This window comes from Megalops cyprinoides, chromosome 9 (genome assembly GCF_013368585.1).
Source record: "Megalops cyprinoides isolate fMegCyp1 chromosome 9, fMegCyp1.pri, whole genome shotgun sequence".
Taxonomy (NCBI): domain Eukaryota; kingdom Metazoa; phylum Chordata; class Actinopteri; order Elopiformes; family Megalopidae; genus Megalops; species Megalops cyprinoides.
Genome location: NC_050591.1, coordinates 17,268,730 through 17,285,487, shown reverse-complemented (window position 1 = coordinate 17,285,487; position 16,758 = coordinate 17,268,730). Strand labels below are relative to the sequence as shown.

At 40.4% G+C, this 16,758-nt stretch overlaps 1 protein-coding gene across 1 annotated transcript in view; it reads right to left on the bottom strand.

Annotated features, from left to right (window-relative positions):
* Positions 1 to 3,306: 3,306 nt before the first annotated feature.
* The window catches only part of mtnr1ba (melatonin receptor type 1Ba), a 30,682-nt gene continuing 17,230 nt past the window's right edge, over positions 3,307 to 16,758 (bottom strand). Inside the window, exon 2 of the mRNA XM_036536664.1 lies at positions 3,307 to 4,175. Within this exon, the coding sequence (XP_036392557.1) occupies positions 3,307 to 4,175 (869 nt within the window). The remainder of the gene's footprint in view (positions 4,176 to 16,758) is intronic.

Sequence of the window (16,758 nt, the reverse complement as noted above, 5' to 3'; positions counted from 1 at the left end):
CAACAACTGGCCAGGTTTTAAATAAAAAAGGGAGATTGTCTTTCACAAAGGAAGCCAGACATCCTGCCTCACCTATGACTTCATTGCCAGGCTACAAGAAGGGGTTTCAAACGGGTAAGCTTCTGACAAGCTTTTAACAGTTCTGATGCTTTATCTTGCCTCAACCATGACTGTGTCACTTACCTTTCAGTGCTGGAAATTTACTGGTCTCACAGGGAGAAATGAATCAAACTCCATTACTTCTTATAGCGTGCACAAGCCACAGTGAAACGGAGCTGTGCCCCCCAACTGCACACACTGCTGACAGCAAGCAGTGATTGTGTTCTGTTCTGTTGCATCTCCCAAAAAGCAATTTCATTCACCCGCATAGGTAGTGGGTGCAGCCAAGAAGTTGATACATGGGAGAAAATGTATTTCTTGAAATATATTTTATTCCTGTACACATACAAACATATACACACACATACACACACACACACACACACACACACACACAGAAAGAGAGAGAGGACAGAAAAAGAGATATAATATAGTGTGAATAACATTCACATACGTCCTTTTCTCACAGCTGCTCTAGTGTTTATTTAACTTGAATGCATGAATAATCACGTTAAGAAAATGCAATTTTGCAAAGGGATGCAACTGATGGGGGAGGGGGCTATCTGTATGCATTAATCTTTTATTAGCTGGGAGCACTGACAGAGGGAGACAGCCAGGAAGGATGTGTAGATCCATGGGTGAACGGTGCGGAAATGCCAGAGAGCAGAGGAAACTAATGGATTACAGCTCATGCCTGAAAACAGACTACTTACAAAGCTCTGCACATATAAGGTTTCCAGGGGGCCGGGGAGAAGAGCACATTTTGCAATCAACACATCAGATGAAAAATCTGTCAGTGAAGGACCCTGTCTGTGGCACAATAAACTGTCCAACTGGTTTCACATCTACAGTCCCAAAGGCATTTGTTTGCATCATATGTAGTAATCCATTTTAACAGTGTACAACTATTTTCTTGACTCCTGCTCCTCACATGATAAGATAGGTGACACGCGGCTTATAAAATACAAACAATGTTTATATACACACCGTCTCAGGTTAGTTTACATTCCAAAAAAGGGACTTGACCTAACTGACTACACTTGAACCATGTGAATCCCAAGGTTTTCCTAATTATGACATTTATACTTTAGAATGTACTGCTTCATGAGGACATTGCTAAATCTCAAAAGGCAACTTTTGAAAGCCTAAAGGATTTTGCATGCTAGATTATTTTAGAGTACTCTCAAAGTTGATGTGTGGGTGGATAGACCACATTCTTTTATTGAATAAGGCAACCTTGCTGAGTGTAAAGACTAAAAGGCAAATCTGCCTGGGATAAAATCAAAGCTTTGAAACACACAGCTACAGTCATGATGCATGCAGCCTGGCTTCTGTGATGAGCATCCTTCCTTACTTATAGTGTTTGGCTGCACATGAATAAGGACAATGCATACTGTACATTTGAGTTTGGTAATGTCTGATCACCTCCCCCGGTTTACCATGATTTCTTGTTGTAAAATGATGGTCTTTATCCAACAAGAACTATAGGCATGTTGAACATAAAGGCTAAGTATGTCATTCGTGACATACAATATACAGTACTAACAGTAATCAAAAGTCTCTTATTCAGACTGTGATATTAAAAGATCAGAATCAAAAGTTCAGAGTTCAAAAAGTATGTGGGTCTTGTTCTAAGTTACCTGGCTATCATGAAATAGCACTTTATCACAAAATAAATGTGTTACATTTAAAAAATAAAAGTTTTATTAACATTTAAAACTTTACACCGGAAGTCTCCATATGAATTTCTTTGCAATTTCATTGCATGTCAAGACAAAAATAGAGAAACGAAAAACGCCTGACAGTCAGCCATAAAACCCACAGTAATATTTCATTACATTCTGAATCAGGAACCACAGTTTAAAGTTGAATACACACCTTGCTATTGTCTTCTTTTAACATGCATACATTCTACAAAAGCAGATGGCTGGAATACCTTTTACAGGTAATCTTCCTCTATATTTTCTGTTCATTATAGCATGAACAACACAGCATGTCTCCTCCAAGAACAAATCTAAAGCAATCAAATTCATGCACATTCTTTTTCATTTGAAATATTACGTCTGGGAGCAGCAATTAACCTTTTCATTATGACTTGAAAAGCCACCAAATGCCATCAAACACTAACATTAACCTACAAACAAGTTTGTAACTCTCCATGTTCAGTACCAGTACCAATTATTGAAAATTCATAACTTTTCTATACATTGTAGAGTTGTAAGGTACTTGATTTTTTATGCCAGGAAGCATAAAATGCATAGTCGATTTGCAAGAGTATAATATAAAGAGCAAACTGCATTAGAACACTGTAATCTGAGTTTAAATATAGTTTTATTGTGCTTTTCCAAAGAATGACGGAATAGAAATTCCTTGCTCCATGACTAAATTACACATTGATGTGATTTGATCATTACATTTTTTTTCCTCCATTTTCTTCACGTCTTTAGTTTTGTTCAAGAAGATTACACCAATCATATATATATATATTCCCTTTGAAATTAATTTTCATAGTTTTAAAAGATACAAAATCCAAAAAAAAGTGCTGGTATGAAGGAATGTCAACATTACAAGTATATTTTTGGCAAATCTGGTATGTTGGCCTCAAATTGTAAATAAATGCATTGGTAGGAGCTGTGTGATGTCCCATATATAGATAGAGACATATATGTAATATCTCAAAAGGTATACAGTGTGTTTGTAAGGTATCGGTTAATGAAATGTAGTCTTTTCAAATGGCAAACCTTTGCCTCATTTTTACATACCAATGTACAAAACATTTCAATTGGTAATAAGATCATACAAATAAGTGAGTGTGTTGAAATATGTTACAAGCCAAATACATTGTAATGAAAGCTTTCTTACCGAGAAAAATGTGAAGATATAGATGATTTCTTTCTTTTCTCTTTTAAAATGTATCAATGTAAAAATAAATAAATAAACTTTTGGTGCTTCCACTTTGAAATGCATATTGCTACAGCAGCAGAAGAGACAGGCAACCTGAGGTGTATGTAAAGATATGATACATATGTTATATATTATATGGTTCATGAATGTTATATAACTTAGTCAATTCACATTGTCAGGCCTCTCTCTCCACTCCACTATTCACAAAATTAGCAGAGTTCACAGAGACTCCAGGAGATAAATACAGTACAGAACTGGCACTCCACAACTGGAAAGAAAGAAAACAGTCAGGATATGTGAGCATTACAGGGTCTCAGCTTTCATATGCTCATTGTTGTTCAGGCCTGGAGAGGGCTTGCTTTTCATTGCCTCTGTTCCCCCTCTGGACGTCTCCTGAAAGAAGAGTCTGGGCATCCACATGGACATGACAATCCTCTTATACTCCTTCCTGAAATTCTGGTTGAGCAGTCCGTAGATGATGGCATTAAGGCAGCTGTTGAAGTAGGCCATGAAGTAGCTGACCACAAAGAGCCACTCTGGGATGCGGGGGGCCACGACCTGTGGGTTGATGGCCACCGCCAGTCCGATGAAGTTAAGCGGCGCCCAGCAGATGGCGAAAAGGACGAACACCACAAACATGGTGATGAAGTTCCTCAGGTCGCTGGGCTTCAGGCGTGGCCGCACCTCGCTCTTGACCTTCCTCCGCACCTGGATGACCAGGATCCAAATCCGCAGGTAGCAGAAGGTCACTACCATAATGGGCACAATGAAGTGGATGACCACCACAGTGATGGTGTAGGAGCTGCTGACCGTCTGGGCGAAGGTGCAGGAGTAGATGCGGGGGTCGTACTGCAAGGACCCCACAAAGAAGTTTGGCACAATGGCGATGACGGTCAGTGCCCAGATGAGGGCGACGAAGAGCAGGGTGTTGCGGTAGCTGTAGAGCTTGTCGTACGCGAAGCTGTGGCAGATGTAGCAGTAGCGGTTGACGGCGATGCCGGTGATGTTGAAGATGGAGCCGATGACGCTCAGCCCCATCAGGAAGCCGCTCACCTTGCACTGTGTGTCGCCCAGGGACCAGCCGTCGTGAAAGATGGCATACAGCACCAGCGGGTAGGGGTAAAATGCCACCACCAGGTCAGCAAAGGCCAGGCTCACAACAAACACGTTACCTGAAGGGAGAGATAACAGAACTGTAAGCAACAGTACAGCAGATTCCATCAAGTGTCACAAGTGTCAAAGGCTATGAGCCTTAGGCTGTTAAAAACTCAAAACTGGATAATTTGCACATACAAACTTTTCAGGTTAACTTAAAATATCACAGGCTGTATAACAATATAAATATAGCATCTTTGTTTTGGTCATTTTTTACAGTCCTTTCACCAAAGAAATTACCTTCTGAGAAATATTGGCAAATCAACAGTACACTTAACTAATACTGCAAATCATGTATGTGTCTTTTTTCCCAAATTACATTTTAAATGACTGCACCAGTAACTCCAAACATACAGGTATTTTTGCAAAGCTTAAAACATAATTTACCTAGAACATCATTCACCTTCCAGAGTAAATATTTGCAGGTAGAGTGGATCACAATTTATTTGCTGAATGATAATTAGCTCAAACACATCGGCAACAAGTATCAGCAACTCCCTTCCATATACGGTCATATTAAGATAGTTTAAAATATAGCTGTTAAATATAGTTACAAAGCTTACAATTGTCTGTTGTGTGAATTACTCGTATTTAATTTTCATTCAATATGAACATTATTATTTTATTGTCATTTGTCATATATATCTCAGTCATATTTGTTTTTGTAGGTTGTTTTCTTATTATGCATGATCAATTTGTTTGTATTACCATTACATTTATTTCCATCTGTGATGCCAGTCTGTATTTCTTTTTTAGTTTATTGACACTGCTGAAAAATGGCTTAAAACTACATGTGATTTAACTATTTCATTCACCCTCCATTGGTTTCTATTCCTCTCTATATCATAGTTAATACATGAAAATCAAAATAATTTTTAATAATCTCAACTAATGCACTCATGGGAGGGGAGTATCATGTGAAATTATTACATTCATTCTGATGGAGCTATAAATAGCAGAATGAGGTTCGGAGTCAATTACATTTCTTCTGTACCTTCAATCTACTCTCAGTTCATATCAATTCACTCTACTTGGCTCATGCGCACAGTCGATTTCACACACAGTCCTATTCCTGAATACAATTCAATCCCAGAAAATCGATTCCACCTGTTCAGCAAAATGACAGCCCGTACTGGTTCAACGTGATTTCATTAACTTTTTTCATAAACACATCTGGTGTGCCGCGAACTGTGTGTGAGAGAATGGGGGGGGGGGGGGGCCTGATTATTTACTCTGTGCAGGCATCCCTGTTTCATGAGGATCAGCTGTTCCACAGCTTATCCCTGGGGCTGAGCAGTGCCACTTAGTTACCAGGCCTCCATCCGTATTGTCCCGCTTTAATCACGCTGATAACAGCTGACAGAGCACCACTTAAAGACACTTCGAGCTGTATTGTTCGAAGGCCTGCCTGAGACAATGTGAAGCCGGTCTGGCGGCCGCGTCGCTAATCGGATGGGAAGAGATACACGGATCCTAATTGCTTTGTGATCGTCCTGTCAAGTCATTTCCATTTTTCAAAGATCTGACAAAATATTTCAAGAGAACCACACAGGGAACGTGTGGTTAGGTATGTGAATTTTTTTATTTAACTGTTGGAGATGAAAGGTTATTTGGCACAGTCATTCCAGAACAATTCTGCCTGGCTGTTTAAAGGTAAGGCATATGAGGTTATTAGGCCAGAGACATTAATTTTCTGCCTGAAATATTCAACTAGTGGCAGATCTTTTTTTGAGTGGTAGCTCGCACAAAGAACCCAAATATTCTTGCTGTCTGAGGTGAATAAAGGCCCACACCAAATTATGAATAATTATTATTGCATATGAATGAAGATGTTAGATGAGAGAAGCCATTGCAGAGGCAGGAGTTGCTGCTGAGTTTGCTGAGGAAACAGGAAATCTCTATCTTTCCTCTCTTTTCCTGAGGAAAAATGATGACTTAATTATCAAAAGCAGGTCAATGTAGGTGAGATCAATTTGATTAGATTATCTGTGAGACAGTCATGTTTCTAATTATCTATCATATCTCATGAATCATTAATTCTGTTACATGTATTTGCATTTAGATTACAGGGAAGTGGTTGAAACCTCTATTTTGGTACCTACGGACAAATGGAGTCAATTGTCTTACATGGGATGTAATTCTGCTGTCTATGAGATATCTTCATTAGCTACTGTCTTTTTCATCAGAGTTAGGTCATAAAATGGAATGATAACCTTAATACAATTTTATATTGATAGTTTCAATCATTTGGTGGACTGCAGAAAAAACAACTCCCATACACATATTATATTGGATATAATTTCTGCAATTGTAAAAAAGTGAAAATTTCTCCTCTCTCATCTCCTCAACTCATTCTCTCTCTGTCTCTCTCATAGGTCCAGTGATATTCATTACAGATTAAGAGAAGGGGCAATACATTCAAGCATACGTCACTGTGTCTGTTTGCACCAGCTAAGTGACTTTATGTTATAACCCAAACAGATGCACTAAAATCCTCTGTGCTGGTCTGTGCCAAGCAGCTGTTAGATTTGTAGACCTTTCAGCTGTGGGGTGACAGTGATTCAAGCTGAGGAGAATGAGACATCTGAGTGGCAATGATAAACAGCATACCTGAAGAGGGCAAAGACTTTAGATCTCTCATTTCCTCTCTCTCTTTGTTGTTGCTGCCATGGACGGACACACACACACACACACACACACACACACACACACACACACACACAAAATGCCTTCCCTCTCCAGACAGCTGTCAACTTGTGTTTCAGATCCATTTACAGAGGTAATGTATTCAGATACTCCCACTAACTGACCCAACGGGGTGTCACTTTCCTTCTATGATGGATGTGCTCTTTTCCTACTTCTTACTCAATTCCAATAAAAGGACAAGCAGAATTCTTACCACACCACAGAGAGGTTAAGGAGGCTAAGGAAGTGCTGAAGAAGTCCTGTGCCTTTTCTTTGAGCCCAAGTCAGGCATTATTCCCAGATGTGACAGCAACCTGCCTCTGTGTGACACTGTAGGATTTCAGCTAAACAAGCAAACATTCCTGGAAGAGGGGGAAAACCCTGCTCGCAGTTACAGCCCACAACCGCACGGGTCACAGCGGGCACATGGAAGAACAAAAACAACAACCGACAAAGCACACGACAGCTGTGGTTGGCACGAATGCTTCCTGCTGAAGGCTGGGGGCTGTTAAACAAACAGCTAAACATTTAGATCGGAATGGAACTTTCAGGCCCTTGGTATCCCCACACTTCTTTGGAGGAAAGGAAAAACAAAATCAAACAAAAAAAAAAAAAAAAAAAGAAGGGAGAAAAAGGAAGACAACACACACTCATTAGCATGTCGATCCAATTCCATACTGATGAAGGAATGAATCCCGTGGGCTCTGTTCTCTTTTATGTCCCGCTCCACATACAGATCAGAAAGGCAAGGCTACTCGTTATCATACCACTCTCCCCATGGGAAATAGATATGTTTCTGATGCATAAGGAGTATTCCTTTCAAAAAAAGTTTTGCACTGGGGCCAGGGTAGCTTGGCTAATAATTACTAATACTGCCCAATAAATCATCTCCATCAGCTTCATAGTATACTGTATTTTTATGAAACTATACACATAATGTTTACCAAGGAGCTGAATTCATACTGTACCTAGTAAGTGCAATTTTAAAATGACTGGGAGCTGCAATGATGACATTGCAAAGGCATGAATACAGTGCTCATTGATTGTTCAGTAAGTGTAAATTAATGCATTGTAGAGGGCTTAGCATCAGAGAGAGAGGGGGGAAGAGGAAGAGCCAGCTCATTGCATGTTTAGCATTCCACCATTTTTACCATAAAGGTATCTAAACTGAAGGACTGTGCTATCCGTCTCGTAAGGGAATGGTATCTTCCAATGACAGGTGGGGCTTTCTGGGAAAGGGAGTTTCAGCCTTAACCTTGGTAGGGATAACTGGAAGTGAGCTGAGCACGGGCTTGTGAAAGTTGATGGCTGTTTAAGGTGTTTGTTGTACTTTTGTGTGATATCTGTGGGAGCAGGTAGACCTCGGGGAGGATATATCCCTGCAGTCAGCTCCAGTTAAATTACTCCTCTGTGGGAGCCAGTCATGCTCAGGGCAGGCGTATCTCTTCAGTTAGCCCCAAAAGCAGAAGGTTCATTTGGGCTTGTGTGAAGGTGCTGTTACTGTGAGCTGCACTCAAGCTGCTGTTGGAGCTGCTTCAGTCCCATGGGATACTCTACCGAGGGGCACGTCTCCTCTAGATTTTTTTTTTTTGTTTGTTTTGTTTTGTTTTGTTTTGTTTCTGTCATTTTGTCTTCAGAGTAATTTTGCTTAGGGTGTTTTTGTGTTTTGATTTTTTTGTTCACCAATATTCACAATGTAAACAAGTCAGCATTTTGTAAAATAATGTCACCAAAAGGTAGACTTTCATCACTTTTGTGACTTATTTTAAGAAAGAACATTTGCAAGAGGACTACAACTATTAATCAATCAATCAATCAATCAATCACACAGCATTCCCAAGTTCCTTTTCATAGCTGACAAATGTTGACATGTGTCTTTGTTCACAGTTTCTATGTCCCTTGACTTATGAAACACCACTTTACTGGAACATCCTTTACACTCATTAACGAATGCAATGCTATGATACAATTAAATGTGCTCAATGGCTATTTTTCGCACTACAAGTCCCAGAGAGCATCACAGGAAATTGAATGTAGATTTGACAATAGATGTATTTCACACTGATGTCATATGAGCAACTGATGGCACTTGATGAAAATGTTTGATGAGGAATGATGAGTGGTGTAATGAGGGGACATTGGCTAATATAACCAACCCTTCCTCGGTGAACATCATTGGCTCCAATAGCCAACTCAAACTCAGACCTGTAGTGTCTTAGGTTGTAGGGCTCAGCCTGCAACTGGAATTAGCACTTTTACTGACTGAATCATTGAAGAGCCGGTAATGCTGGAAAACCCATCATTATGCCTCAACATTCTTACCGTTTTGATATCATTCATATGTCAAGAATCAGATACAAAGATATACATTGATATGTGGTGTGCTACATTGCCTGACAATTTACCAGCCATATTAACTGCAAGCCTACGTTCCCTCCCAACCGCTATGCTGTGCTACCGAACAGCGTCTGGTGGTTCTGTCCCATCGCGGTTCACAGTTACTATCCAGAACTTTCTCCGCTATTGTCCACCGACGGTGGAATGAATTTCCACACTCCATCTGTTCTGCCGGGTCCCTCTCTGTCTTCAAGAAACAGCTGAAGACACAACTCTTCTGCTCTCACCTGAATCGCTGCCCCCTAAAGGAATTTCTCATGTCTCAAAGCTGTTTCATACTAAACTATAAAATAAATAAATTCAAAAAAATAATGATCTAATGGTTTAACACACTCGTTATCCCTACCAGCTAGCTTGTACCTTGTCTGCCCAACAACTGAAACCTGGTCATGCAGCGCTTCTAATATTGGTGACTCCTTATGGTTTTTTGCTTGTGTTGTACTCTACCTCCCTTGTAAGTCACTTTCAATAAAAGCATCTGCCAAATGAATAAATGTAAATGTAATTTCCACCAGAAAAATACGTTGTAAGTACAAGTTTCATATAAATGTGACAGAATGTCGTTATTTACGTTCAGACATTCCCCTGATTCAGATTGGTTGCATGGTTTATTGCCTTCATTTGAGGGTAAGAGCCCTTTATAGCATAACAAAACCTGAGTGTTTTCAACTTTAGTGTATTGAGTTGTGCCCATTACTGCTTAAACAAGGGTATTTAATCTTGATTATACTGACAGGCACAACAGTGGTGCATTGTACAACAAATCTGTTATTCTTGTCATTATACTGCAGCCTTCTAACAGCTGTGCAGGATATATGAATGAGATCAGTGAAAACCAAACCTGGCTGTTCTTACATCAGAGAATAAAAATAAAAAAACCCACAGCATTCAAAGAGGTAACCTGATTTTCATAGCTGATATGAAGTAGATGCAAATATGCCTCTCACCCCCCAACCCTCTATCACCAAAGGCCCTTACGGTAATCCTTCTCCTTTGGCTAAATGTACAGGTAAGTGGATTCCAGTTTTTAAGTCTTTGGTATGACAACACTGGGCTTTTAATGTTCCTGTGTCTGAGCACAACCTTTGACCAGCAGGCCATGGAAATGGCTTTCACCTCCCCATTACCACCTTGTTGTACACTTTTCAATGAGAAAGGTGTCCTCTAATAATGCCCGTTTTTTCCACTCAGCTGGCACTCAGTTTGTTTCGATCCATTGTCATTCTGTTCTGGCAGTATGCAATTTATCGTGCCAACTTGCAGGCTGCAAAGCATTCCAGCGACCAAGGCCACCAGCCAAAGCAGGCTGTCAACTTCATTTTCAAGTGGAGATTTGTAAAATCCGCAGTTCACTCATGAGACGTACAAAAAGTGCCCGTCCATTTCCATTTTAAACATCACTGCATGGCTTTGATGATAAAAAGGAAAAAACAAAGCTGTACTATGAGGGATTTTGCTATCAATCTGTCAAAATAAAAACCTGTTTTGCATGCCATACTTCTTCACAACTGCTGCCCATGGCCATTTGAGTCACAGTGAAAATATTTTTGTCTCTTTAATTGACAGGACAGTATGTTCCACATCTTCAGGGTGACACATCCCACAGACATGCTTTTGCATCACCAACAGTGAGACAAATGAAAAAAAAGCCACTGGCCTGTGAGGAGTTTCCTGAGGGTGAAAGGCATGGAAATTCAACAACTCTATTCCAGTAAACTCACCTTTACCTCACAAAATCACAGATGTGTTCTTCAGGTAGATATTTAAATGTTAATTTATTCATTTTATGCACTGATAGGAACATGACCCTCTCCAGTCCCTCTGCCTCAGCCTTCCAGCCGTGATCCAATGTTTGACCCTTGGCCTACCATAATGCCGACACATGTGTTAAAACGAGAGAACCGCTGTTCCTTTAATGCAGTTAAATAGTGGGATAACATATGCAATACATTCTTTCATTTACTGTGGACTTAACATATCAGTGCCATTCAAAGCCACTGCCCTAATCTTATTTTGATTCACCTCACTTTGTTTCCTCATTCTAAGGAAATCTGAATGATTCAGTGCGGTCATATGAGGTGACTGATGGAAGGGTAAAAAAGAACACATCTAGTGAGAAAAAATAACAGAGGAAAAATGTCTTTTTACTGCAGTGTTCAGGCAACCAAGAGAGCATTTAGATGGATTTGACAGGTGACTTTCAGCCATTTATGTGTCAGCGATAGCACATGGCCCATGAAAATGTCTGTTAAAATGCGTGGCTATGTGAAAGGCAAGGTTAAAATATGCCACAAGGTCATAAATATGGTACTCATCTGATGGGGGAAAATGTATATTTCATGGGGCCCACATGTATAATGTATACCGCCTTGCATTTAATATGTTTGCAGAGAGAAAAAAACAGTCTGCATGGATGAGCGTTAAAAACGGTGCTATTAGGGAGGTGCTGGCAAACATAAATAAATAAGCACACTGGACGATGCATGGCCACTGGCCGATAATTCCCTGGTTACTAAAGCTTTTGTCTCCTGCATCCATCTCCCCAAGTAAATATACAGCCATGAATATCAATAACCACACCATTTAGTGAAGGCCATTTCTGTTTGATAATGATATTCATTCACTGATTTTTTTTTTCCATCTTCAGTCAAAGAAGCAGCAGCTGGGTGTACAATGATGACATGCATAATGTACATAATGTATACCATTTGTGTATCATTATAACATAGCAGTACTGCCGAAAGCCACTCGCTCACTGTATTATGCATTGCTAGCCAGCACTATATTGTTGAGGTTAACAGGATGAAAGGTTTTTATCAGGGGCTAAATGCTACTGTCATCCACTTAATGAAGTAACAGAGAGTAAGGATGTCTGATTGTACAGCTGAGCAAACTCAGTGTAGACTCAGGGGAGAAGCATCCATGTCTCTCAAATTTCTTTCATCCACACCAGCACTTCATGTTTCCAGAGACTATGCCGTCATGTGTATACATATACATGCATGCATATGGATAGAAGTATGACTGTATGGTACACATGTACAGGCACGTGGATGCAGTTTAATGAAATGTCTGCCGCTCATCTACAGGGGAAAAATGTATATATTGAATAGAAATGACAGAAGTCCTTTTAAACTGTTCTAATTTGGAAACAATGTGAATTTTGGTAGAAAAAAAAAACCATGAAGAAATGAAACAAGTTGGGACATCTAAAATGTACCATAAATTTGACCTTTTTAGGATTCAGTTTAGCAAATAATACAATTACACCGATCTACAGGCTCCTTAATGCTGAGTAATTGATTGATAACACTGTTACGAAAGTAAATATGTTAATCTAATTAACCTAAACAGCATTTAGCAGCAATTAAAACTGTAATACTGTCTAAAATGGGTTTCTGACACCAAGAATATATTATATTATTGTGTTACATGGATGACGCAGAATGCAGTTTGCAACCGTGACGTTAAAACAATTATTCCCGCAAAAGCGCGCATTTGTGACATGTATCGTCACCTGTTGAACCATGAACTGTTTCTAGATTGCATTATCTGGAAAATTCATTACACGCATCATTTTCTATTAAGTTTACGGCCTGACGATTTTCCGGTTAACATCAGCATTGTAAATATGTGGCATTGTTCGCCGTCGTAAGACTTGAGTCTATGTCGGAAGAAGTCTACATTAATCTTGCCTTGGTGACTACAAATCGCGTGTCTAAACGGTCAGACACCATTTTAGTGTGGTTCATTGATTGCTATGATTACTAAGAACACAGAATATCTGAATACCGTTTAGGGCTTCATGGAGTAACGCGGATTACTACTGATCCCGAATCAGATCCGTAACTTCATTTACACTGCAAATGCAAGGCGGGTTTGTGTACACCATATCCTGTCTTGACCTCGTTAAAAAACCCTGGAGGGAGAGAGGGAAGGAGGGGAGCTGCTGGGGCGTACGAGAAGTTGATTTTTAATCGCTTCGTTATGTTGCCTCTCTGTAGTTACAGCAATGAGAAGTGGTTCTACGATCAATGAGCACTTTGCTCATCCGCTCCACTACGCAGTCTCTTTGGCCAGACCCTATGTGTTGTCCGAGGTTCCGAAATCTTTTCTGCGCTGGGTGTAAATGATGACAAACTCACAGGTGCTTAGACTGAATCTGAGCATTTCGTGTAAATCCTACCTCGGTCAAAAGACAAAACACGAGAAAAAGAAAGCTGAGAAATAAAACACGATTGATAAAACAGTTAAATGCATATCGGGTTTGCATTTTTGCTAGGCTCCTGCAAAGCTCCAACACTCACCACATTTAATTACAGAAAGCTGATAATGTCCAGCAGAAGCAGAGGGTACCGCGCAATACATTGCATTAAACGAAATCCCACCATGAATACCCACTAACCCCAACAGGACCATTAAAAAGTCAGGCATTGGATTGTGGAATAATCCTTATTATAGTCAGGGATTACTGCGTTTTGAAAGCATCATCAAATTAATTATCAGTGGCTTAGATTTTCGAGATATTACAAGGAAGCATGTATTTTATCCAAATGGCATAGAGAATGGACAGAGGGCACAAAGCACGTGGGCTCAAGGTTGCAGGTCCGGACCGCAGCACCGTTGCTGGCTAAGGCACAGGCATAGATCGCTTCAGTTAAATCCATATGGTTGTTGTTTAAATTAATTATCTGCATGACATGTGTGAAAACGTCACCTTACATAAATACGTATCCTGAGCAAGTAAATGTAAAAATGTAAAGTAGTTGAGTGTAGTATTAACATGCCGCGCTGTGGATTAGTATCCCTCCCAGTTCTGCAGCTTTTATAAAGGAAAACTACACGGTCTCATCGACTCATTGTCACCACACACTGGCTAATCTCCTCACGACACCTGAATCCTATTCTCATTTAACGAAGAGACTGTTCTGGGTTTTTATGTGTAACTTGCACCGCTGGTTAAAAGAAAGAATAACCTTCACTGATGATTTACTGATCTGAATAGATTTTTAGCCTGTATAGACTGTATCTGTTCTGTTGTTCGCTCTACATTCTTCTAATTAGCAATAGAAGCAAAAGAATCATTCAGCTCAGTCTGAAGATAAGTCTCAGCAGCAATAGTGCATGCATATTTTAATAAGACTTTTTGTATGTTCAGCTTTTTCAGACATGAAAGTCACTAAGTTATGTGGAAGCGTAGCAAACCATAAAAGCTGAAAAATATGCTGAACTACTTGTGTGCATTCGACTCGCCAGTGGGCATTTTCAGTCACGTTCTCCGCGAGAACCTATTAACACTAAGGGCACGTACTGCACAACTTTAATTAATGCTGCTTGTCTTAATACCCTTCAGATCGATCAGTTGCTGATAAGACTGACTGACAGAAGAAAAAAAAAACCTCAAAACTATTTGAGAAGCATCCTTTAATTGCTGTCAGAAGGAAATGGAGAGACGCTTCAATTCTGCTAGCCCACCCACTTCTCGTAAGGTGTTGGCCGTTGATACTTGTTACGAATTATAATGCTAACGCAGACCCACCAATCTAAACGAATCCACGAATCTTTGGGACTAACCACCGCCCATTGAAAGCGTTCTAAGAAGATTCTCACAGTGGCGCTTGCTCGCTTTGGCGGTCAGGCATGCGTTTGCACCAAGAACGGAGAAGAGCGCCAGAGTTTCGAGGCTGTCAAAAGCCAGCTGAAGTGGACAAGCAGTAGGATGGCTTCCCAAAAGGAGAACGATTCTATGGAGAAAAAGTGAGAGTGAGTGAGACGATACAGGAATCAGTCAAATAAATTGCGGGTGAAGTAACACACCTATCATCATAAATGCTGCATGTGCAGTGAGGAGAAAAAAAAAAACAATTCCCTACATTAGCCATAGTCTTGTATATATTTTCCTGAAACTACGACAGAGTACAGCAGAAACGGAAGACTTTCAGTTGCTACGTCTCACTATTCTACACACAAGAAGGCTTTTCCCCCCATCTCTGTTTACATACTGGCGTTGTGGAAACAAATTTTACTGTACCCACATGTCAGTGTGTCCATGAAGCTGCAGTAAAACTGTCTTTGCTTCCTGCTGCATCCATCACTGCATTCACAAATGTGATTCTGGGCATGACTTAATGGGATGGTTCTGCCTTACTGCTTTGGCATAATTTTTGCACAAATTAGTTTCCAGATTGAATGCTGTAGATTCCATGTGTTTCCGTGACATTGCACCACCACCACCACCCCTTTCAAAGTGGTGGTGGATAGGGAATGACTGATTATGGAAATGAGATGGATGTCTGGAAAGAGGCAGGCAAAGTGGGGATGAAGATAACTGCTCCTGTCATCATTTATCCACCCCACCCCTCTTTTATATATAAATGGGGAATATACAGTCACACACATGAGTAGTAAAAACACGGTGATTTGTTATTCTCATTAGGAAACCCCTAGTGACAGCCTGGCATCTGCCTCTGCTACAGATTTGCCAATCGCCAAAACCAAAAGATGCTGTATAAGTGATGTCATCTCACTTTGAGCTTCGGACAAATACTAGTTTCACCCTTCTAATGGGATGTTTAAATGGACAAGGACATGCACTGTGGCTTCTCTGTGGTTCAAAAAAAACAAAGTATGTAACCGCTGGCTCAGAGGTGCAAAATATGAAGGACAGGAATAATACATTTTCCTTGAATGAAGCTAAACTTTAGCCACTCTTCTCAATTCAAGGGGTACAAAGACAGCTGGAAGACATGCTGGAGGTTTGGCCTCCTGGAGCACAACTGGGGTGAATATTTTCTATCACACTGAAGACAGTATGACAGTGAATGAAAATGTGTGGTGTGAGTTGAGATTTGTTTCTGACAATTAAGGGAGATCCCCAACATCTACTGCACCTGGCTGGATGTTTCTCCCCCCCACGCACTGTGTGCAGCTGTACAAGCTCAACACACTTGAAGGCTCTTCATCACAAAAGGGTGTTCCCACAAAGAAGAGACAGAGGAGGGGCCCTGGGGCTTGCAGGAAGTGGAGCTCAAATTTTCCTCTTAATTAGATTGATGGTGTTTCTACAGAGAGGGAGATGATATAACCTAAAATATCAACCTGTGTTGGTGTGAATGCAGTATGTTTATGTGTGTGTGTGTGTATGCATGTATGTCTTTAGTAGTGGTGGTAGTGGTGTTTGCGTGCGTGTGTGTGTGTGTGTGTGTGGGGGGGGGGGGGGGGCATGAATAGCCATTATATTAGACTCCAATATGCTGTTATCTGAAGCTCTATTCCATGCTCTGTTGGGGGGTATGGCAGGTGCTGAGACAGGAGGCTCAAACCATGTGGTGACAGCACTCCAAGCGGAATTGCAACTCCTGGCCCACAAAAAGCACTCAATAAATAAACGAGTAATCATCTATGCAAATACATAAATCTTCTCTCCCAGACTCCACTGGCATCTTAATCCAATCAATCATGCAAAGGCAGGGTCGTTAACACTGCAATGAGAAAACAGCCATACTAGCATATTACACA